At 44.2% G+C, this 10,840-nt stretch overlaps 1 protein-coding gene across 1 annotated transcript; it reads left to right on the forward strand.

The window, feature by feature from the left end:
- The first annotated feature begins 2,977 nt into the window (after nucleotides 1–2,977).
- Nucleotides 2,978–9,229, forward strand: LOC310906994 (glutathione S-transferase-like). The gene is made up of 7 exons (XM_083856772.1): nucleotides 2,978–3,152; nucleotides 4,231–4,344; nucleotides 4,999–5,050; nucleotides 6,780–6,912; nucleotides 7,790–7,931; nucleotides 8,563–8,694; nucleotides 9,009–9,229. The coding sequence occupies exons 2-7, from the start codon at nucleotides 4,258–4,260 to the stop codon at nucleotides 9,129–9,131; spliced, it is 669 nt and encodes a 222-aa protein (XP_083712898.1). The 5' UTR covers nucleotides 2,978–3,152; nucleotides 4,231–4,257; the 3' UTR covers nucleotides 9,132–9,229.
- The last annotated feature ends 1,611 nt before the right edge of the window (nucleotides 9,230–10,840 follow it).

The following is a 10,840-nucleotide window of genomic DNA, read 5'->3' on the forward strand; positions in this document are numbered from 1 at the left end:
TACTCATGAGTTTCTCAGTGTATTTGGGGTACCATTTAAGAATGCTTCTTCTAGTACAAAACAAGGATTCTCTTTTTCTATCTCTAAAATCATCTCTACCTCAAATGAAATAGAGACCTCCATTCTACCCTAGGAGCGAAGGGTCTCAAATCACTTTCTATCTAAAATCATCTCTGTCTCAAAGGCTGAGACCTCCTTTTACCCCAGGAGCAAAGCACTTACTCTGTTCAAAATTCTCAATTACATCTCAATTATATCAGTCCACAAGTTTTGACTAGAAACAGCATTCCCCCAAACAGCATTAATATTACAAGAAATAGTCAATTTCTCCATGGTTTACACCAGGGAAGTCCAGCCAAAAATGCCCACTTCCTCAACCCCTTCTCCCAATAGTCTTTATCAGTTCTGACACTGACTCCGTCTCATGCTGTCTCCCTGTGTTTTAAATCACTCTGTCTTCCATCGAGGAGGGAAGGGGCTAATATCTTTGCCCAGATTTCCTCTCCTTGGGGCTGCGACTCGCACTCAGGGTGTGGAATTTCAAAGCCGCGCTGGTGATGGGGGTGTGACGGGGAGAGAAGGCTCAGGAACGGCGATGGATTGCCTTCACGCACCCTCTGGTCCCATCCGAAGCGAACGCAGACTCAGAACTTCTCCCTGGGGCCCGGGAGGGGGAAATAGCTCATCCGGCGCCGGCAGCCAGGGCCGGGGCACAGGGCCGGGAGGCACAGGGCACAGGGCCGGGGGGCACAGGGCCGGGGCACAGGGCCGGGGGACACAGGGCACAGGGCCGGGGGGCACAGGGCCGGGAGGCACAGGGCCAGGAGACACAGGGCACAGGGCCGGGGGGCACAGGGCCGGGGGGCACAGGGCCGGGGGGCACAGGGCACAGGGCCGGGGGGCACAGGGCCGGGAGGCACAGGGCCAGGAGACACAGGGCACAGGGCCGGGGGGCACAGGGCCGGAGGGCACAGGGCCGGGAGGCACAGGGCCAGGAGACACAGGGCACAGGGCCGGGGGGCACAGGGCCGGGGGGCACAGGGCCGGGGGGCACAGGGCACAGGGCCGGGGGGCACAGGGCCGGGTGACACAGGGCCGGGGCTGCCGAGCTACAGCCGCCCCTCGCACCGCCTCAGCCGGGGAAGGAGGCCCGGCCGGCCGAGGCCGCTCCCCCGCGGGCTGCAGCTCCCCGAGGCCCCGCGGGCCGGGCCCGCCTCAGGGGGCAGTGGGCCCTGGAGCGGCCCCGCTGCCCTCGGCCTCCCCGGCCGGCCCCCGAATGAGGAGAGAGCCAGGCAGCAGGCTCCCTCTGATTTACAGTCTGGGTGTTTCCGGAGGCGTATCGAACTCTTTAATTGGCCAGCCAGGCTGTCAGCGTGTGCTAAAACTTCCGTAGGAAAAAACCTCAGGGCCGTGCTAAACCACCGCAGTTTGGACTCCGTTTTCTTCTGAGATGAACAGCCTTGGACGAGACATGCTCCAGCATTTCTGTTTTGTCTCTAGACACTTAAACTATTGTATTGCAGCTTCACCAATGTTTCCTTTGTCAGAAGGTCTATTGGAGCAGCTAAATGCACTTTGCAGACTCTGAGAAACAAATGCTTGTCATCAGTATAAAACTTACTGAGAAAGGAGGAGTCAGGATGGTGTCAGGTGCTTGTGAGACCTTGGAATGTAGCAATCCATATTTACTTACATCACTGAATATTAAACCAAGTTTAATACAAGTTGTACTGGAGCTGTTCATTCTCATCACTTAAATCAAGCTCCACTACTGAGGTCAGCAAGACTGTTGAACTTGGAAAAATATGCACATTTATGTAGCGAAAAGTGTTCCTGCCCAGGGCAGGAGGGTTGGAACTAAATGATCCTTAAGGTCCCTTCTAACCCAAACCATTCTATGTTCCAGTGATATTACTTAAACATCAAATAAACCAAGTTTGTTTAAAAAGGAGCCCATGCTGTAAATTCAGCTACAACTAGAGCACTGTCAGCTTTCAGCTGGGAAAACTCAGGGCACTGTAGCTCTTGCTAAGGCCAATAGTTACTTCATAAAAAATGTCATGCAGCTGGAACCAGTTTTCATCATCAAAACCAGAAATGAACCCATCTGTTTCAGCAGCAAAGCGTGTATTAAAGAGAGTTATTGCAGGAGCTGTTTCACTTCCGCCTCACTGAAGCGTTCAGACAACACTTGCAGGTAGTGTACAGGAAGGACCTGAAGGAGAAAGCCCCTCCTACTGTAACAACCAATTTTTTCTGGTAGTGTGGCCCACTGCAATTTATACACCCTCCCTGTGTAACATAAGCAGAATATCCCATCTTGCAATTATGTTAAGGGAATTAATTCAGCAAAATTTTGCATTTCTATGTGGACCTTGATTGCAGTTAATGGCTACATCAATATTAACCACATAGATTAGATAGACAGGGTGGTGCATGGGGTTTTTTCTATACTGACTTTTTCAGATCAATACAACTATCAAAGCAGTCAAGAGTGCAGAGTGCAGTTTGCCTTCTGATGCCACACTTCATTCACTATGTCTTACAGTTGTCTTTGATGTGTATTTTCACTGAGTCATTTCCAGGCAAAACGTTTTTGATGGAGATAAAATCCAAAACCCACCCCGATGTCCAGAGATGATTCAGCAGAAGTGTCCAGCAGGAATATACCCTAAGCAAGGCATAGAAGCTTGTGTAAGATTTGAGCTGAATTAGTTGAAGGGGCTTATGTAAAGCAGCAATGTGTTCAAAGTTAAAAAAAAGACACCATAAAATATTCAAATAAAAGTGTGATTGACATAGCAGAATTCTTTTAAACTGTGTGAGCTTTTCAGCCATCATATTTTTTTTAACTATCATGGCACCAAGCAATGATAATAGGAGGCATATTACCATTTGGTGGTAGCACAGAGTTTTCCAGTGATCTTGAACTCTCACCTATCCTACTTTTGTACCTAGTCAGCATTAGTCAGGAATTTATTTTCTGTAGGTGAGAAGTAACTAAACAGAGCTAATTGGTTTTGTTTGCTCAAGAGACAAAAGTTTCCTGTTTGCAGAGAAGTGTTTGCAATTCCTTATGGGAGGAGCTACAGAGATATAAAATCTCAAGGCGGAACTGCTGAGGGCTCAGCGTGAGTTACACTGTGCACAAGGTAAGTGGGGATATTATTTTGGACATGCAGGGAGTTGCTGTATGGGAAACTCAGTCACTGAAAAGGTTTCATAGATCAAATGTGTGTATGTACTTTCTTTACTAACATGGTTATGTGTACCAAATGTTAAATTCTAAATCAGCTCATTTAGAGGTGTACAGAATTAAGAAAAAGAAGTATAGATCTCAGAAGTGGGGAGTGTTTCCCCTCACCTCCTCCTCCTTACTTGTAGGGAAGGTGACATTTTATTTACAACGGGAATATGGTGGGGGTTTGGGTGTTATCCTTTTGCTGCTGTTAATGCTTCAGCTTTGTTGCTGGCAGGGTGTCACTAGCTGTGAGGCTGGTACAGGCTGGGCACTGTTTGTGTGTGTTTGTCGCTGCTGTGCACGCGTGGTTCTGAGTGGGGTGGGTGACGGTCTGCCCAGAAACTCTTGTTGCTTTAAGTTCCTGCCTAGAAACTGTTGTTGCTTGAAATTCCATCTGAGTTGGAACTGGACGAGGCAAGCACAGCCCACTGGCTGTGCCTGTGGTAAAGGCAAATCTGATGTTACCAGACCCAAAATCAATTTCTGAGGCTTTGGAGGCTTGTCTAAAGATAAATTACAAAAGCAGGTAGTGTTGTAAAGGACTGTGGACAAGAATTCCTTCCTGACCTGTTATAAAGGAGCATAATTGCTGCAGGAGAAAGCACAGCAGTTACTGAGTTTACAGCATGCATTCTGATTAAACAGTAAACTGTATTCTGAGATAATGCCAAAATACACAGAGAGCACTCTTGGCTTTTTGGTCAGAACAGAACTCTTTGGATGCAAATGGTTTTGATACACTGGTTCTCTGACAGGCCTAATTCATCTAAGTAGGGAATTCTGCTTAACTATCCGGCATGTGTAAGAAACATTCAAAGGCAGAATCATACAAGGCAGTGTCTCAATAAAACCTTTTACCACCTCTGTTAATTGATTTACGCCTTGAAGCATAAATGATGGTTTCCAACAAGACAACTTTGAGAGACACTTTGAGAGACAAATCTAGGATTGTGAATCTTTATTCTGCAAAACTGATTTCTTCATTGCAGAGACTAGGAAATCAGGCAAGTGGAAACATGTCTGGAAAACCCAGGCTGCACTACTTCAATGCACGGGGCCGAATGGAAGCAATCCGGTGGCTACTGGCAGCAGCTGGAGTTGAGGTTTGCCTCTGGTCTTTTATACTAAAATCCTGTGACAATTATGTGCCTTTACTGTTCCTTAGGAAAAGGGTGACTGAGCAGCAGTTTCATACTCTGCATTTAGTGCATTGCTGAGCAGCCAACAGTGACTACAAACTTTTCCTAAGCCGAGGCCAATGTCCTTCTCACTTCCATGCATCATGTGCAAAGCCCACTGGTAGCACCACAAAGGCTTCTCCCCTGTAGCTAGGGAAAGAAGAAATTTAGAACCAGAGCAGCAGAACCTGGCTTCTTATCTTCTGATCACAGAGGTCAAGCACCTGCAATTCTGAGTACCTTCAGTTAAATTCCAGTGTCCAAAAGAGCAAGAGATTATTATTGCTGCCACAATGTAGTTTACCCTTGAAGGTACTCTATATTGTAAACCCCAGAGTAATTTTTTTTTTACCTCTGACAGATTCTGATACTAAACCAGAGATGGAGTAAGGGAATCTGTATGTTCCAAGAGCCACAGGTTTCTGGCACAGTGATGGCCAATGTGCCTGACAGCTTTCAAATATGATTGATGTTTTAAAAAATAGAATTGCCCAAAACACATCACTTTTGGCCTTCTTTACCTAAATGATGAAGAAGCTCAGTCATGGAATTACAACAGAACACTTCTTCTCCCTCTAGTTTGAAGAATCTTTTGTGGAAAAAAAGGAGGATCTGACAAAGTTACAGAAGGGTAAGTTTCCTTCCCTTTGAAATAATAACAGCAGCAATAGTAATAATAACAACAATCAGAATTAAAATTAGAATTGGATTTCAAACTTGTCTGAGAATACCTAAGGATTCCAAAGTCTTAGTATCTTAAAAAGAAAATCTCTTAACTGAGATGAGGTACATGAGATCTCAGAGGTGCACACTGCACTGGGTTAGGTGGTATCATCCACCCAGTGGTTTCAAACTTCACTGAATCACAGAAAAGCTGCGATCAGAAGGGACTTTCCATAGTTGTCTACTCTATATCCCCTCTTCAAGCAAGGCCACCTCCAGCCAGTCACCCAGGACCATGTCCAGCTGGGTTTTGAGTATCTGCAAGGATGGAGAATTTACAGCTTCTCTGGACAACCCACACAGTCTAAGAGCCTTTCTTTAAGGTCAGACGGTTGACTCTGCTTTGCTTCAGCTTGTGTCCACTGCCCTCCACCCTATGGTAACAGAGGCTTTTGTCATCACATCACCTTGAAATTCATTAGCATTTCAGCTTGCCTACCAAGTTGTTGTCTTATAATCCATATGAAAACAGACTTCCAGAGTTTATCTTGTACCTCTGCTGTGTTCCTATCCCCCAAAGCAACTACCCACCATGCCAGGTTCAGCTTCCATCTTCCTGAACATGATAATCATGTTTCCTCCAAACCAAATGATGTGTCTGTGCTCTTCACACGGCCTGTCAAAAGAAATCTGAGCTAGGGGTAGCATTTCCAGTCTTGCTGTTCTTTAGGAATAATGTCTTGTTCCCCCTTGCTACAGGCTGCCTTTCAAAAAGTGTTTTGGCACACAAGCATAAAGGTAAATGCACCCTTCCAAAGCGGGACACAGCTAATCAGTTATCTGAGTAAAGAAATATGACTCCCTAAAGCAAAACACTTCCTCACTTCTCTGATCTGATACCTCTCTTTCTGGAGGTAGTTTCACTTCTTTCATGCCAGGACAAGGCTTCTGCATGCCTGCAAAAGAGTTGCATGGCCCCAGACTCACTCCAAGTGATATTTGGCTCTTGCAGGAATCTTGTGGAACTCACTCATTGTTTCCACATCAGATCTGTATAGATGAGATGCCATTTCTCAATAAAGTAGTCACAGAGACATTTTATGCTTGTTTTAGCCACTATTATTTATTTTCAGTATTATTCACATTGCGTGTTGGCCACTTCTTAGAAAGTTCAGATATATTTAACATGACAGAAACAGGCTCGACCAGATCCTTCAGTCTTTCCCATGGAAATTACGTGTTAGTGCTATGCAGTACATGTACTTCTCAGTGTCTGATAGCTAAAAGTTCTGTATTTGGCTATTTCCTCAAATCTGAAATTTCCACAAGTTCATTGATATAGTATGAAGTCATTAAGGTGTCACTGACAACAGGTTGTCCCATGGTGAGCATTTTCCTCACCTTCTTGTAAGAATGAGGAATGTTGCCACTAAAAAGGGTTGTCAGTCATGGGAAGAGATTGGCAAAAGAAGTGGTTCAGTCACTGTGTGTAGGTTTCCATTTGGGGACATGGTTTAGTGGTGAAATTAAGGAATTGTTGGGTTTACAGCTGGATTTGATGAGCTTGGTATTTTTTATCCAGCCTAAATGATTCAGATTGTAAATAAATGTAATACATGTGATTACTTTGCCTAACACACACTCGTGGTTCTCAAGCAAGGACTGAAAGTCTCCTTGTGTTATTCCCTTTCCCCTAGATGGATCCCTGCTCTTTCAGCAAGTGCCAATGGTAGAGATGGATGGGATGAAGCTGGTGCAGACCAGAGCCATTGCCAACTACATCTCAACGAAGTACAACCTCTACGGGAAGGACCTGAAGGAGAGAGCCCTGTACTGCAACAGTACCACCTTTGCTTGTTAGACCCCAGCTCACCCTATAGCTCAGTGTAACACCAGGATCTCCCAGCTCACAGCTAGATTCAGTGGGAGAGAGCAGTGCTTTGTGTGCAGCATGAGATGACTGACTGCAGGTGATGTCTACAGCAGTGACAGCCAGCTGGATTAGATGGGGCCAGTGAGCCCATGAATCATCCATCAGAGGTCAATGCAGTCCTCAGAAGAAAGCAGTCGGGGGCCAGATTGTCTTACTGATGCTGCTTTTCATTTTCCCCTGCAGTAGTCAGCAACATCATTTTCTCCTCATCACATTCAGGGCAATGTCTTTTAAAGTAACAAAAGCCCTACACCCTCTCTAATAACCAGGAATTACTGTTGAACTAGAATTACTAACAGGTTGTTGAAGGACAGGACTGCTAGGGCACATGTTTTGACCTGAGGCATTTTTGAATGCTTCACATTTATAAGCACTGGTAAACACATGTCAAGATATTTACTAGAAAAGGTATGGACCTGCTGTTAAATTTACCCTATCTGATGGAATTTTTAAACAGAAGTTTAGATGACACACATGACAACTTTGTAGTCAGGTTCAAAAACCCATAGTCCAGAGAAGTGTCAGTCCCAGTAAGAAGTGAAAGGAGTGCAGTCTTTAGGTTTTGCCCAGGAATTTTGCATTTGTCTTTCACCCAAGCTCCCCCCCTGCCTGTCCCCAGTGCAACTGCATTCCCAGGGGAGCTTTGCCAGGTCAGGGGTGTGTGGGAGAGATGAGGCAGGGGTTTCCCAGCATCTCAGTGTGGGTATTACAGGAGTTATTGTGCTGTTCAGACCTACTGTGTTTGACCTGACCAAGTGGATCTGATCCTTTCAGAATCGATATGTATGTGGAAGGAATGTTCGACCTGAATGAGTTACTCATGATGTATATTATCCAACCAGCAGACAAGAAGGAGCAGTATTTTGCAAATATGATTGACAAGGCCGAAAACAGATACTTCCCAGTCTTTGAGAAGGTATGTGTCAGAGGATGTTGCTCCATTGATACTGTTATCTTGAACCTCCATCCTACATGCACACAAGTTTTATGGTGGAAAACAGAATCAAAACCACCACTGGAATATAAATGCTCTGGATTTGGAGGTGCTGGGAGGGAGGTGCAGACAGGACACTACAGAGGGCACAGAAGACACTTCAAATCTGAGAGACATGTAAAGCTGCAAACCCCAGCACACACTGAACTCCCCAAACATCCATCTTTCAATCTGTGTGTTGTTTCAGACCAGAGACACTACAGCATCAGCTTTGACATCAAGTTTCCTCCTGAAGTGCAGATGCTCCTCTACCATACATGCTGTGTAACAGTGTTACAGTTCCTTCTCTATCTCACACAGCTTAGCCTTCAATGCAGCTACAGAGCCAAGGCAAGATGAGCACAACTGAGCTGCCAGACAGAAATGTAGAAGAAAAGGAGCTGATAGACTATGCCTAGGATGGCAGTGCCATCAGATCATTGTTTGTACTACAGGTGTTTGAACTGCAGTTCCTTCTTTCACAGACAACTCCATGCCATGACCCTGCTTTGGACGTATCTTATTAAGCACCACAGAGAAAAGACCTCATCTCCTTCTGGTTCTGTGTTTTTAGGTTTTGAAAGACCATGGAAAAGACTTTCTGGTTGGGAACCAGCTGAGCAGGGCAGATGTTCAATTACTCGAAATCATTTTAATGGCAGAAGAGTACAAACCTGATATACTTGCCAAATTTCCTCTCTTGCAGGTAAATGAATGGGCAGTTTGAATGGATAATGAAGTGAAAAGGAACACTGATTTAAACTGGCTGAGAATATGGGAGAGTGAGAGGGTCAGAAGTGATATGGAAATAATCAGGCACCCTATGAACTTTTAGCTGGCCTCACATATTCATTTTTTGCCACTTACTGTCACTACAACCCCAAAAGCATAAGAAGGGGAAGCATATAGTTTCTTCTGCAGCATCAAGCCATAATGCGATTTTCCAATCATAGATAAAATTTAAGTGTATGACAGTTGCATTGATTCCTAAGCTCTGTGCTGTTTTGGGTTTTTTTGTAGAGCTTCAAAGCAAGAATAAGCAATATTCCCACAATAAAGAAATTCCTGCAGCCTGGCAGCCAGAGGAAACCACAAGCAACAGAGGAAGATGTAGCCAAAGCAATGAAAATATTCCACTCCTGAGCAGCAGTCTAAAGCCATACAATCTGTATTTCATTGTTTTCTGATAGTTACAAAGTGAAATTAATAAGAAGATGAAAAAAGTTTTCTGATCTCTCTTTCCTTAGCTACAGGACTGGTTTTAGCCTACTGCTGACACTTCAAAAGTAAAGCTACTTGAACCTACAAGCAAAGGGAATAATTCACTGATTAAGGAGTGTACTGGACAACGCATGATGCCTTAAATAACTAAAGAAAATACCTGAAATAAAGTCTTCCTATTGATACTCAAAACCTGGATGTTCATTGATTTCTTGCTGCTACTTCTATGCCTTATGTCTGTCTTGTTCTTTTTTACTGGCATTCCCAGGATTTGTTGGGATAATTAGGAGAGATTATCCCAAACAGTAGGTTATGTACTTTTTTCCTGGGAAATTCCTGGAAAAGCCTGCATTTTCTGGTTAGCCGAGGATGAAAGGTTTGGATTTATCTTCCCTCTGAACTTAACATGGAATATGCTTGGACCAGAGGTCCTGCAGCACCTTTGTTTTGTCACTAGATTTTCACTAAACTTGTGAAAAACAAAGTTCACTTTCTTTGTAAATTTTAAGAAATCAGTTTAATAAAAAATAAGACAATCAGGAGACAGAAAATTAAGCAAGGGATTAACAGCCAAATGACTTGGCATTTAGCCAAGAGCACAGCCTGCCATTTCAAAGACATTTTTTAAATACGTTTTTGCAAACTAGGTCCTATATTCTATGAACTGTTTAGCATGGCCTCTCTTAGGGTCTGTCTTTTTAGAGCATGTATGTTTCTTGGCTGTGTCTTGATTATCACCTTGATCTTGGACCTTGATCCCTACTTTCCACAGACTGTTGGTGTTGGTAGTTGGCATGTCAGCAGCAGGGTCCCCATCATATATTCACTGGATGTTATTCCAACCAAACAGGCCACTCAATTACAAGCATAACTATGTATCAGCTATCTCACTACTATGTCTAAGTTTTGCTATTAGAAGAAATAAAAACTATATCCTTGCCGCAAAGTATTATACATATAGCATTCATCTTAATATCTGCAAAAACCAACTTTATAATATGCATTTATATCAAACTCAGATACTGCAGCTTCACCATTGTTTCTTTTGTCGAAGGTCTATTGGAGCAGCTAAATGCACTTTGCAGACTCTGAGAAACAAATGCTTGTCACCAGTTTTACTGAGAAAGGAAGAGTCCGGATGGTGTCAGGTGTTAGTGAGACCTTGGAATGTATTGACTTCGTATTGACTTACATCACTTTATATTAAACCAGGTTTAATACAAGTTGTACTGGAGCTGTTCATTCTCATCACTTAAATCAAGCTCCACTACTGAGGTCAGCAAGACTGTTGAACTTGGATAAATATGCACATTTATGTAGTGAAAGGTGTTCCTGCCCAGGGCAGGAGGGTTGGAACTAAATGATCCTTAAGGTCTCTTCTAACCCAAACCATTCTATGTTCCAGTGATATTATTTAAACACCAAATAAACCAAGTTTGTGAAAGAATGAGCCAGTGCCCTAATGTGCAGGCCCCTGAGCCTGTCAGGGAAACTTCCAGGCTGATGCCTTGGAACAATCTGCCATAGGCTCCGGGAAGCCTCATAGCTTAGGGTGAGCAAAAAGGCTTGCCCCCCAGGGTGCTCGGCAGCACTATCTTAATCTATCTCAGTTTTGCTTTTCCCATTGGCCC

This window comes from Zosterops lateralis, assembly GCF_965231275.1.
Source record: "Zosterops lateralis genome assembly, chromosome: 3".
In the NCBI taxonomy this organism is placed as follows: Eukaryota; Metazoa; Chordata; class Aves; order Passeriformes; family Zosteropidae; genus Zosterops; species Zosterops lateralis.